The sequence below is a fragment of the Miniopterus schreibersii genome, assembly GCF_964146895.1.
Source record: "Miniopterus schreibersii genome assembly, chromosome: 6".
NCBI classification, from domain to species: Eukaryota; Metazoa; Chordata; class Mammalia; order Chiroptera; family Miniopteridae; genus Miniopterus; species Miniopterus schreibersii.
Window position 1 is genome coordinate 10,170,034 of NC_138107.1, and position 13,728 is coordinate 10,183,761.

The 13,728-nt window shown below is 39.8% G+C and overlaps 1 protein-coding gene across 1 annotated transcript in view; it reads left to right on the forward strand.

Annotated features, from left to right (window-relative positions):
• Positions 1-13,728, forward strand: part of DNAH8 (dynein axonemal heavy chain 8) — a 248,175-nt gene that overhangs the window by 74,391 nt on the left and 160,056 nt on the right. The window contains exons 28-31 of the mRNA XM_081141591.1: positions 1,422-1,657; positions 3,412-3,516; positions 6,691-6,804; positions 8,337-8,399. Of these exons, the coding sequence (XP_080997717.1) occupies positions 1,422-1,657; positions 3,412-3,516; positions 6,691-6,804; positions 8,337-8,399 (518 nt within the window). The remainder of the gene's footprint in view (positions 1-1,421; positions 1,658-3,411; positions 3,517-6,690; positions 6,805-8,336; positions 8,400-13,728) is intronic.

A 13,728-nucleotide genomic window follows, 5' to 3' on the forward strand; every position in this document is an offset into this window, starting at 1 on the left:
GACAGTGTTCACCTCGTGAACTACTTTATATAAGACCCTTAGCATAGTACCTGGCAAATAGTTAATGTCCAATAAACATAAACTATTATATCTATCAAGATGGGATCTAATTTGGAGAAGAATCACAAATACTTGAGGGGATTATTTAGCTAGAAACAGAAACTATATATCAGGGGCAATAATTACAAGAAGTTCGGTAGCATTTTGGAACCTGTACTCTATTATTTTAACATTTTGTTTGTTTCCTTGTAGTGGTCAGCACTAGGATCCTTAATACAAAAGTTAACTGTAGCACAGTGTTAAAACTGTTGGTACAGTAAAAGCTAGGGTACTTGCTTTTAGAGAGAAAAACTAAAAGGTGGAATAGCTGAAAATAATTACAAAGAAAGGGAAGGTAGGCTGAATCCCTGGGGCCTGAGGAAAAAGAGGAAAGAGGCCCAGGAGGTGCAGACCTTGTGAGATAGGATCTCACAACCTCAGTCAACAAGCTGGCCGTGTGTCTCTTCTCAGGCTACTTTCCTCAGCTCCCTAGTCCTCTCAGTTTAACTGGTGGAAGTTGAGAGGGGAGAGGTTATGTTTCCAGCTTGGCGGGGCTGGGAGCTTAGGGGTGCTGAGAGGAGGAAGAGGAATGGGTAAGGACTGATATGTAGCGGTGACTAGTGAGAACTCTTTTGTTTTCAAGGAACAGAAACCTATTTGAGCTATGTTGAGGGGGAAAAAGGTATATCCCAGAATCCAAGCTGCTGGGCTTTAGGAATGGACCAGAACCAGGGTCAGGAAAGGAAGCTGAGGAAATCCTTTCTCTCTGACTCTCATTTCTTACTCCCTCTGTGTGACTTTTCCTGCTTCCCAGTTGAGAGGGCGCCCCCTTAAGCCTCACTTCAAACTCTCAAGAATGGATTCTGATTAGTACATGAAAGGTCAAGATTTACTGGGATAATCAGCTAGGCCCAGGCTCAGGGTCAGGTTATACATATCCTCTAATCATGTCGATGAGGTGGGAAATGGAGTAACAGGAACACGGGCAGGTTTGGCAGACAAAAAATATATTACAGTGTACTGTGTGGGGTTACCTAGAAGAAAATGGGGTAATGAGTGAGGGCTGCTAGAGGGATGGCCAGAAACAGAGCAAGGCTCACGTTAGATGGTGCTAGAAGTCATTTCTGATATTCTTTTCCATAGACTTGAGTGTCCTCATACATAGCTTAACATACTCCATGGGATAGGAATTAAATCTTCAACACCGACTAACTTTCCAGCACATTTAATTCAGACTAATTACTTTTCACGTGCTCAACAGCCACATGTGGCTAGTGATTGTCAAACGAGACAGTGCAGTTATAGATGCTCAGATTACACATAAATGAATCATTTCAGAACATCAGTTGTATTCTATTTTGATCTTTTCTTGTCTTCACCAGAGCCGATGAAATTGGCCTTATCAATTGAAGCTAAGGCATGGAAGATGTTACTCTGTCGATACCTGAATGAAGAATACAAAAAGAAAATGTCAGACATGATCGCATTTATTAATGAATACTTGAAAAAGTTATCTAGACCTATTCGTGATTTAGATGATGTCAGGTTTGCAATGGAAGCCTTGTCTTGTATCCGTGATAATGAAATTCAAATGGACATGACTTTGGGACCAATTGAAGTAAGAAATGATTGCATTTTTCATTCTTGAAATGCTATTTAAAAAAAATAGACACTAAAAAATTGATTCTGTTAATATATTTATTTTATGGTACAGTCTGCCTGTTTCTCCTTTCTGATGTTGGTATCTTTGGAGATATTTTGACAATTATCAACAGTGAACAGTATACAAAGGAGTATTAATATGTTAATAATGGTCTGCTGGTCTAGATAGTGTTCATTTTTTTATGCTGGCACCAACATTTTATGGAAGGGAATGGTTGCACTGTCTCACACCAGTCCTAACATGTTACGCAAGTTCCCCAAATGTCTTTGTCTTTCCTTAGAAACCACTTATAGTCTCACTCATGGCCAGTGGCTTAAAATGGGCAGCATGGTGGGAGTGGTCCACTTACACTTAACAATAAACCGTTAGATCTTAGATCAGCAGATGTTTTTAGGGAAGAGTACTGTATTCATGTTCTCTTGCTCATATAACAAATTACCATAAACTTAACGGCTTAAAACAACACAGATTTATTCTCTTACAGTTCTAGAGATCAGCAGTCTGAGAATGGGTTGATTAGGGCTAAAATCAAGATGTTAGCAGGGCCGCATTTCTTCTGGGGGCTCGAGGGAAGAAGCCATCTTTTGCTTTCTTTAGCTTCTAACCTTGGCTAAATACCTCCCTCCAGCAGTGGCATCTCTCCTACCCCTGCTTCTGTCCTCACACCTTCTCTGACTCCTACTCTCCTGCCTCCATCTTTCCCTTGTGTGGACCTTTGTGATTTCATTGGGTCCACCCAGTTAACCCAGGGTAATCTCCCAGGATAATTAAGTTCTTTAACTTAATTACACCTGCAAAGCCCCTTATGCCATGTAAGGTAACATATTCACAGGTTCTGAAGATTAGGATGTGGACAACTGTGGGAAGGCCATTATTCTGTCTACCATGAGTTTTACAACTAGTATTTAGAATTTCTGGCTCATGGTGATAATAAAAATCAGACTTTTAGTTCATTTTTTTTACTGTTTTTTTTGAATTCTCTATAGACAGTGCACTCCCTCATCGCCTGCAATACCTGGAGAATTGGCATTTCCACTGCCCAATCTCATGACTGAGCATAGCTTTCTTGATCTCATTTAGAATTTATACTCTTTGGTAGCTAAGGAACTTCATACCTTTACTACTTCTTTAAATCTTAATATTTGGGAATTTTGGATGCTGACCACCCTCATTCCTCATGATTTAACAAATTATCATACCATTTTTTTCCTGACTGCAGAAGCTCAATTCTTCAACATAAATTCTTTCGGTAAAACCAGTTGCCAACCTATTTCTTTAATCATTCTAGTTCCTGTTCTTTGGAGTATCTCCCATATCATGTCATTCCATTCCTTATACAGTCAACCTGTATTTTAATGGAGTACGAGGCATATTTTGCATGGTGTTGACACAAGATGAAGTAGGAGAGAGAGGCAGAAAATGATTCTAGGGATATTTTCTAGGGTGGAATCTTAATGTGATCTGCCTACCTCTCCATCAGAGTCACCTAGGCACTTATTAAATGCAGATTTCAGAGCCTAGGATCTAGAGTCAATACCAATATCCATGAGACTCTAGAGGTGCTTCTTTACATGTTTAATATTGGAAACAAGTCTGGAATATGCTGTTTTCTAGGATATAGGGATGTGTTTCTAGAAGACATCTAAGTCATTTGACAGTTGCTTCCCTTGTGATGTTTGATGTTTCTGAGTTCCACCCTCACTCCATAGGAAGCCTATGCGATTTTAAACAGATTTGAAGTTGAAGTGACCAAAGAAGAATCAGAAGCAGTTGATACCTTGAGATACTCTTTCAACAAATTGCAGAGCAAAGCTGTAAGTACAAACTTAATTCTTATATCTTACTGATAAATTCTTATTTAATTTCTTTTTTTTGTTTGTTTTTGTTTTTTAATTTATCTTTATTGTTGAAAATATTACAGATATCCCCCACTTTTTCCTCCATTGATCCCCTCTACCCTGCGTCCCCCCCCAGCCTTCACCACACTGTTGTCTGTGTCCATGGGTTATGCATATATGCATATAAGTTCTTTGATTAACCTCTCCCCACCCACTCCCCCACCCCTGCCTTCCCTCTGAGATCCCTCAGTCTGTTCCACGCTTCTGTGTCTCTGGATCTATTTTGTTTCTCAGTCTATTTTGTTTATTAGATTCCACATATGAGTGAGATCATGTAAAACTGAATCAGGAAGAATCAGACTTGAGAAGAATGTATATTCTGCAGCTTTGGGGTGAAATGTTCTGTAAATATAAATTAAATCCATCTGATCTAGTGTGCCATTTAGTCACTGTTTCTGTGTTGACTTTTTGTCTGGAAAATCTATCCAGTGAAGTCAGTGGGGTGTTCAAGTCCACAATTATGACTGCATTGCTGTTGCTCTCTCCCTTAAAGTCCTTCAAGTTATTATTGATAGATCCTTATTTATTGCCATTTTAATTCTTTATGCCTATGTTCCTCTCTCTATTTCTTATTATTATTACAGCAGTCCCTTTAACATTTCCTGCAATGATGGTTTGGTAGTGAAAAACTCCTTTAGCCTTTTTTATCTAGAAAGCACTTTATTTCACCATCTATTTTGAATGATAGCCTTGCTGGATAGAGTAGTCTTGGTTTCAGATCCTTGTTTTGCATTACCTTGAATACTTCATGCCATTCCCTTCTAGCCTGTAGGTTTCCTCATCCTAATGGGTGAGGTGGTATCTCATGTTGTTTTGATTTGCACTTCCCTAATGATACATGATGTTGGGCATCTTTTCATATACTTAGTGACCATTTGTGTATCTTCTTTGGAGAAATGCCTATTCAAGTTTTTGCCTATTTTTTAATTGGGTTGTTTGCTTGTTGAGTTGTAGGAGTATTTTTATATGTCTGGAAGTTAACTCCTTATCAGATACATGATTTGCCATTATTTTCTCCGATTCTATAGTTTGCCTGTTCACTCTGTTGATTGTCCTTACAGTCCTTTTTATTTCTGTAAAGTAGGTGGTGATGTCCCATCTTTCATTCCTAATTTTAGTAATTTGAGTCCTTTCTCCTTTATTCTTGGTTAGTCTAAGTAAAAGTTTATCAATTTTGTTGATCTTTTCAAAGATGAAACTTCAGATTTGTTCATTTTTCTCTATTGTTTTTGTATTTTTGGTATTATCTGTGCTCTACTTTTTAAAATTATTTCTTTCCTTCTGCTTGCTATGGGTTTAGTTTTTTCTTCTTTGCCTAGTTTGTTAAGGTGGATAATTAGTTACTGTTTTAAGATATTTTTTAATGTATGCATTTATAGGCATATATTTCTCTCTAAGCATTTTTGAAATAGGTAAATATTTACACACAACAAATTAGACATCAAAAATGAGCTCCAAGGGAGGGTCCAGATTCTTTAATTATACTGAACATTTTTATTGATGTTAATTAAATTAACAGTGGCTTCAAATTTCTTGTTTATGGAGAGATTTGTCACTGAGATTGAAGCAAGGCATAGTAGCAAGGACACAGAGCTGAAACTGGGGTCAGGACTTGGGATTCCATTTCCGCTGTTAGCCAATTGGGTGATCATATACAAGTTAATAACCTTTGTTTCTAAATTTCTCCATGTGGTCATTTAGGAATATTTTAGGAAATTTGTATATGCTGTTATGACGCTCACTTAAGGTAATGAATATAAAATAATTTTTAGGCTCATGCTTATTTAAGTTCATGTTAAATATTGACTAATAGGCTTGTTTTGAAAAATGTTTGCTGGTTAGCCAGGAGAGTGACTCTTAGGAAGGAAATGGGCAGCACTCCACAGAGATTTAGTGAAGTCCAACTTTCTTTTGTTCAATGAAAAAAATTCACGTGAGTTGTTCTTCTATCTCTTTAACTGTTAGTGTTAAACCCAATGACCATGCCTTGGCCGATGTGGCTCAGTGGTTAGAGTGTCGGCCCTCCCACCAAAGGGTCGATGGCTTGATTCCCAGTCAAGGGCATGTACCTGGGTTGCAGATTCAACCCCCAGCCCCAGTCAGGACGCATGCGGGAGCCAACCAATCGATGTGTCTCTCTTACATCAACGTGTCTCCCTCCTTTCCTCCCTCTCTCTCTCTTTCCACCTCCCTCCCTCCCTTCTACTCTCTCTAAAAAAATCAAGGGAAATAATATCCTCCAGTGAGGATTAACAAAAAATAAATAAATAAAAATTAACAAATAAATTCACTGACACATCCTTTAGTAGAGATAGACAGTTCTATACTATAGTCACCATTAAGCTTAAAGTAGTTTATGTGCCAACCAAGATAGAGGCTATTGTTGAGAGCAGTTAAGGGCAGGGGCCTTGCCTCATACTGGTGCTGGGACCTTAAAGTAATTACTTATCCTCTGTGTGCCTCAGTTTTCTCACCTGTGAAATGGATATAATGTTAGTATTTACCACATAGGGTTGTTCCAAGGATTAAATGAGGTAACATGTAAAGAGCCTGGCAGATAATAAGCATGAATTAAGTGGTCTTATGATTGAAGATTTAAGCAGAAGCTTTGAAGACTATTGTGGAGGGCATTTGTTATATGTATTTGTAATACCCAGAGTAATATCACTTTCTCCTAAGGAATACTGCACCAACCACTGCAACCATGTCAACCTACTAGAGGTTGCTAATCCCAGACCTTGGCCTGGCCCCAGAGATAGCATGTGACCCAGACTGATCCCATAGAAGTAACTGTTCCGGAGGTCACAGTGTTGGCCTGAGATGAATCTGCCAGAAACTAACTTTCTTAACCTCATTTAGAGAAGATGTCTTTGCCTCTTGGGTCATGAACTAGAATGATTTGAACTTGGTGTTGCTACTTTTGGGTTGGTTATTTCTGTGCTTTTTGTTTTTTGTTTTTACAAAAACATTGCAGAGATGTCTTTGTTCATACAGGACATCTATGGAACAGAAAACTTGCTGGAATACAATCATAGTTTTTGGTTAATACATTACTTCGCTCTCACATTGAGTACTCTTTTTTTATTCTAGGTTTCTGTACAAGATGAACTAGTTCAAGTGCAGCCAAAGTTTAAAAGTAATCTGCTTGAGTCTGTGGAAGTTTTTCGTGAGGATGTTATGAACTTTGCAGAATCATATGACATGGTAATTTAAGTATTTACGTGTTCTGTGTTAGCATGTTCGCTGGTATGTTTATATGAAATGGAAGTGATGGACCCTGAGAAATACACAGTGATTTGTACATTGCATCTGAGAGGCTATATTTACATATTCACACATATCAAAAAGGGAATAGCTACTCCTTCAAGCAATTTTTATAGAGTTAGAAAGAAGATGTAACTGTTAAAAAAGAGCAACAATTTTAAAGATCATGGAAGGAGCAAAGGGTCAGGTTTTGTCATATCTCATAGTTGAAAATGTAATATAGTTGTTGAAAGGCTCTAAGAAACTATAAATGTCCTAATCCCAGGGTATTTACACAATTGATTTTTTTTTTTACTAACTTTTAGAGAACTAAAAATGTCACTGAAAATAAATAATAAATGTCATACTTAGTCCCACAAACTATTCTATATAGTGTAATGACTGATAATGGTTGACCCCCTTAATATGTTAAACTCAGAAGTTGGACATATTCCCCTGGAATATTCTACTTTCTTTTGTTGATTACAATGGATCTGGATTCATAATAGATTTAAGCCCTTGGTGCTACTTCTATAACATTTTATTTTTTACATGTACTAAACTTATCTCTTTTAGTTGGATTGTTCAACATTTGACTGCCCAATCATTCTATTATACTGAGAATCTGGTCTGTTATTTTGCCCATCCCTAACATTCATGATTGTACAGACTACCTGGGGTCCTTTTTGCAACTCTTTTCTGGCTCATGCCAACGGAGACTGCCTACTGCTTCTTCCAAGTATTCAGCCTGTGTGCATCTCTGTTCCATATGGGGTTGAAGAGTTATTGAAATGAGGCTGTTCCCAAAGCTCTGTAACAGTTATTCTGATGCACAGCCACAGCATCGTCACTTGTAAATGAGATGAAACAGCTATGATGGCACACACTTCATACAGGATGAAATTTTGTCACATTTTTTATTAGCTATGTCAAAGTCTTTTAAAGATGAATGGAAGTTGGAGTGATGCAGATGTTCTAAAGTTGATTGTGGTCATGGTTATACAACTCCATTACACAAAAACCATTAAATTATACATTTTAAATGAAGGATTGTATAATATGTGAATTACATCTCAATAAAACTGTTACAAAAAATAAATGAAACTTCATGTACAGGAGAAAATTAGCTCTTTTAAATTTAAAATAATGTTTAGCTCTGGCCTGGTGGATCAGTTGGTTGGAGCGTCATCCTGTACACCAAAAGGTTGTGGGTTCAATTCCCAGTCAGGGCACGTACCTAAGCTGAAGGTTCAGTCCCAGGTTGGGGCACGTACAGGAGGCAACCAGTCGATCTTTCTCTCTCACATCAATGTCTCTCTCTCTCTCTCTCCCTTTCTAAAATCAATGAAAACATATTATTTTTTAATCCTCCTTGGGTGAGGATTAAAAAATAATAATGTTTATTTATTTAAAATGAAATAATAGATAAATCCAATAAATTAAATAAGTACATATGATTAGGAATTAAATGGAGATTATATTATTCATTATAGGAAGGACCCATGGTTCCAAATATACCACCCCAAGAAGCTAGCAACAGGCTACAGATATTTCAGGTAAAGCTACATTTTTTTGTAACATGTAAAATTACATTTTTTGTTACACATTTGACAATGTGTTGTTATTTTTAAAAATGATTTTAGGGGAAAATTTGTGTGTTAACTACAATGGAAATGTTAATGTTTTAAGTAGATACATATTTTAATTGTATTCTAATCTGCTAAATAATGTAACTGATTCCTCTTCTTGTGTCCCTCCATGCTCTTTCCCACAGAATATCTCTCTGTATTTTTAGAGAACAAGACTTTGATTTTGAATTGAAGTGCATATTTAATTCTAGTTCCAGGCATCTCATTTACATGTAAAGTGATAAAAAATTATAGAATGATAAAATGTATCAAATAAGATTTTAAATATTAATGGTTTCTCTTCCTTCTGTATCCATCAATTTCAATTTCCGTGCTCCTTTGTCCTACCTGTACTGTACAACACTCACTGGATAGGCCATTCACTCACCATCTTTTACTATACTCAGATTTCTGAGCACATCTAGAGAAAAATCACACACTCATTTGGACAGATGTTTTGCAGATTCGTGGATTTCTATGTAAGCCAGCTTCTTGGGAGCCATCAGGCAATTCTGTGATTTGTTCCTGTTCTTGCTCCTGTTTTCGGCAGTGGCTGTATGATATATTCATGTTCTCTTTATGTCCCCTCTCCATCTGCATTCTTAGTTATTAAAAAATATTTATCAGATGTCTACTGTGTGACTTGATAGATGGAAAGACAGTTAAGACATGGTTCTTACCTCTAAGCTGCTAAAACCTGGTAGGGAGACAGAAAGCTAGAGAAATAATCACAGTACTGTGCTGTGAGCACTATGATTCTAGTTATGAGAACTCGTGGTTATAGAAACAGATGTGGGAGCTCCGGACCCACATTGGGGCTGGTGGGGCAGACAGAGAAGGCTTCCTGGAAGAGGAGGCATCCAAGCTAATCTTGGATTTTGCATCGTGAAAGACTAATTAGAGTTAGGAGAAGAAGGAGGAAAAATAAGTTAGGCAGAATCTGTGGCCCCAACAGGAGATAAGCAGGGAGCTTTAGGGAGATGTAAGGAGTGTAACGTTGGATGCAGTGGGCAAAGAAGACGGTGTTGAGGGTTGGGGCAGCAGAGTGGACCATGGTCCCTAATGGGAGGGAGGGCCTTGCAGGCAATAATGAGGCGCTGTTAGCCTATCCTGAGGGCTGGAGGGCTCTAAGCAGGGAGTGATATGGTCAGATTTGCATTTTTACAGCAGTTGTGTTTTTAAAAGGTTTCTTTGGCACTAGTGTTCACAGTGGTTTGGAGGGATGATGGTCTGGCAGTTTCAGTAATACACACAAGAGATCGTAGAGCCTGAGACCAAGAAGTGGCCCTTGGAATAAAGAAAACTGGATGGATCGTGAGTTAGTAAAGAGACTGACTTAATAGGCTTGGAGCCTGGGTTGAGAGGAAAAGATCAGGTTTGAGGGGAGGAGTTATTGGATTTTTGTTTGAACAGATGACCTTGTCTCCAAATTTACAGAGGAAATTTAGGGTCTCTGATGTGAATTTCAGAGAGATGTGCCCCGCTTCCTGTCCCTGGGCCTCTTTACTCTCTCCCTTGTCTCTTCTTCTGTTCACCCTTTTTCTTCTTTACTTTCAACCTCTTCCTCTTTATTAAATCTTCTTAGCATTTAAAACTGTTTGTTTTTCCTCCTTAACATACAGTTACAGTGATAAACATCTGTGTACTATACCTTCCTCTAAACCTCACGTTTCCTTTCTTGACCGGCCCCAGTTTCTGCCTGCATTTATACTCGGGCAGTTTTGTGGTCGTCCCACTGGGAGATATAGAGCTGCTGTCCAAAACTCAAATGTATTCTTCTTTATTAGGGCTACCCAAGCTTTGCAGCAAATCTAGCCACAAGAAGGCTTTCTGTAGTTTTGCCACATACTGATGGGTATTTCTAAATATCCCTTTACCTATGTCAGAAGTTACTTTATATCACTTGATAGTTGGATTTTTCACCCCAAGCAAATAAATGGAGGAGTGGAGTCAGTAATCTTGTTCCTGCTGCTTTACTTTATGTCCCATGGATGGTTTGGCTGGTTCCATGCACCCTTTCACCAAAAAGATTCAATCAGGTTAGATGGAATATCTCAAGTTGCAGGTTCTCCTGAAAATAGGAGGGGTAGTTCAGGCTTTTCCCATCATAACCAACTGGAATTTCTCATTTGGTATCTAGCTTTCAAGTCTCTCCCTTGATTTGAGTGTTTTAAAGTAGAACATCTATACTCTGAGAAGAAGAGTGTTTTTTCAGGTTCATTGGAGCAACTAGGAATTGCAGCTGGTCCCTAGTGGAATAAACGTGCAAAGCAGATGAAATCATCTGTCACAGAGCCCAGTGTCTCTGCCACCTGGTTCTGGGGAGGGTAGGTCTAGCCCAGTAACTCTGTGGATTTTTATAAAGTAGGGTGCATGTGTTGGCAAGGATTTTCATGAGTTTCAGCAGGCACACGCCTTTCACTTACATGTGATGTCCTCAGACAAATAGTCTAGTTTCCTGTTATTGTCATGATTCTCCTCTTCCCAGAAATATAGTGGTCACTCTTGGACTAAAACCGCTCCTCCCATCACCCTTGCCAGCACTTTCTCCTGGACCCTGGAGAAGCGTCTGATCCTTTGCAAACTGATGTCTTCAAGTTTGGACCCAAAGTGCCAGGGAAAGGCCTGACTCTTTGGAGGAGCCAGGACTAAAACCGACCTACTCACTGGGTGGCTGCCAGCTGAGCCAAGCAAAACCCCTCAGCAATAAAAGCAAAATGAATAATGAAAAGAGATAGTAATGTTGGATGGTGATAAGTGCCAAGGGGGAAAAAAGGCAGGGAAGGGCCATAGAGTGCTGAGCTGTGTGAATGTGGAGGTGAAATTTAAAATAGGTTTGCCAGGTGATAAGAGATTACAAGATGGTGGAGGATTAAGTGGAAGCTACACTGACAGTCTCCAGGAACCAAACAGGAATTACAGCTAAAATACAGAAAAGTAATCCTGAATAATCAACTGCAGCTGAAGATGAGCTGGAGAGAACTCTCATTAGCAAGGATGTAAAGTGGAGACCACATAGAGACTGGTAGGAAGTGTGGAGGTGAAAGAGGGCTGGTTGGGCTACCACAGGCAGCACCTGAAGTTCTGGAGGGATATCTCAGCTTAGGGAGCTTCCACTGAGAACTCTGGGGTCTAAACTCCAAGCTGGGCTTCCCAACCCAGAGAACCAGAACTAAGAAAGGCACCCACATAACAACTGGCTGTGAAAAGCAGAGGGGTTTCTTTCTGCCAGGGAGAGATGGCTGGAAATGCAGGCACCCTCTTAAAGGGCCAACACACAAAGTTTCATGTACAGCCACTCACCTTGGGCTATGATGCAGGAAGGACAGGGTGGACTAGAGCGATGTGAGGAAAATCCATGGGTGCTGGCTCTGGGGATAGAACTCGGAGGGTGGCCATCTGGATTCCTGTTCTGAGTCATTTACCCATACTATAGAAGACATCTTTCTCGGGCAGATCTTTGCCAGCCAGGGAGCTTTTGCCTGGTGGGGAAGCAATTGCCCCACCCATTGGAAAACCTCTTGCCCCACCCTGTGAAGCCTGTGCCTTGATGTGGTCTGCAGCCTGAGGCTCATTAACAGATTCAGATTAATCAGCCTGCAGGCAGAGGTGGCACTCTGGATGCTTTGAGCCTTTACCTAATTTGCTTCTGGACCCAGGGCTTGGAAAATCAGACTATGGTGTGTATTTTGGTCCTGTCCAAATGTACCCAGCCCCAGAAGAAGGAGTCACAAGCTGTGGATCGCTGATAGCTCCAAACAGAGTACTTAAGGTCAGTCAGAAACAGCATCTGACATTGGCCTGCATCAGAGACCCTCCAAAAAGACTGGGAGCCCTTGCAGATCTACCTAATACATAGAAACAAGCCCAAGTAAACAGCCAAAATGGGGAGACAAAAAATAAGCCCCAAATGAAAGAACAAAAGAATTCTGAAGAAGAGGTAAATGAAATGGTGATAAGCAATCTATCAGATGTAGAGTTCAGAATACTGATTGTAAGGATGTTCAACAGCATGTAAAAAGACATGGTAATTGTGCAGGAAATTAAGAATGGCATAGTAGAAATAAAGAATACATTGGAAGGAAAAAACACCAGATAGCGGAAGCTGAGAATCAGATCAGCGAATTAGAAGACAGGATAGAAAAAACCACTCAGAGATCCAAAAAGAAAAAGCAGTTAAAGAACAGGACAGTCTAAGAGAGCTGTGGGACAACATGAACATAACAATATTCACATCATAGGAGTGCCAGAAGATGTAGAGTAAGCAAGGGTTAGAGAACCTGTTTGAAGGAATAATGGCAGAAAACTTCCTTAACCTGGTCAAGGAAAAAGTCACACAAGTTCAGGAGGCACAGAGAGTCCCAAGCAAGAAGAACCCAAAGAGTCCCACACGTAGACACATCATAATTGAAATGCCAAAAATTAAAGACAAAGAGAGAATATTAAAGCAGCAAGAGAAAAGCAATCTGTTACCTACAAAGGAGCTCCCATAAGGCTGTCAGATGATTTCTCATCAGAAGTTCTATAGGCCAGAAGGAAATGGCATGAAGTATTCAAGGTAATGAAAAGCAAGGATCTGAAACCAAGACTACTCTCTCCAGCAAAGCTAACATTCAAAATAGATAATGAAATAAAGAGCTTCCCAGACAAAAAAAAAGGCTGTGTACTTGGGCTTGTTTCTATGTGTTAGGTAGATCTGCTATGGGTCTCAGTCTTTTTGGAGGGTCTCTGATGCAGGTCAATGTCAGATGCTGTTTGTGAATGACCTTAAGTAGCCTGTTTTTAGCTATCAGCGATCCACAGCTTGTGGGTCCGAGGTTGAGTGCATTTGGAAAGGACTAAGATGTGCACCAATTTTTGCTTTTCCAAGCCCCAGGTCAAGAAACAGATCAGGCAAAGACTCAAAGCACCCAGAGGTCCACCTCTGCCTGGAGGCTGATTGTTACTCTTAGTCTGTTAATGAGCTTCAGGCTGTAGACCACAGCAAGGCACAAACTTCACAGGGTGGGGCAAGAGATTTTCCAATAGGGTGGGCCGTTGCTTCCCCCCTCAAGCAAAAGCTGCCAGGATGGTAAAGGTCTACCTGAGAAATATGTCACCTGCAGTATGGGGGAATGGCTCAGCACAGGAATCCAGATTGCCACCCTCCAAGATTTATCCCCAGAGCCAGCACCCATGGATTTTCCTCACATAGCTCTAGTTCGCTCTGCCTTTCCTGCATTGTAGCCCAAGGTGAGTGGCTGTACGTGAAACTTTG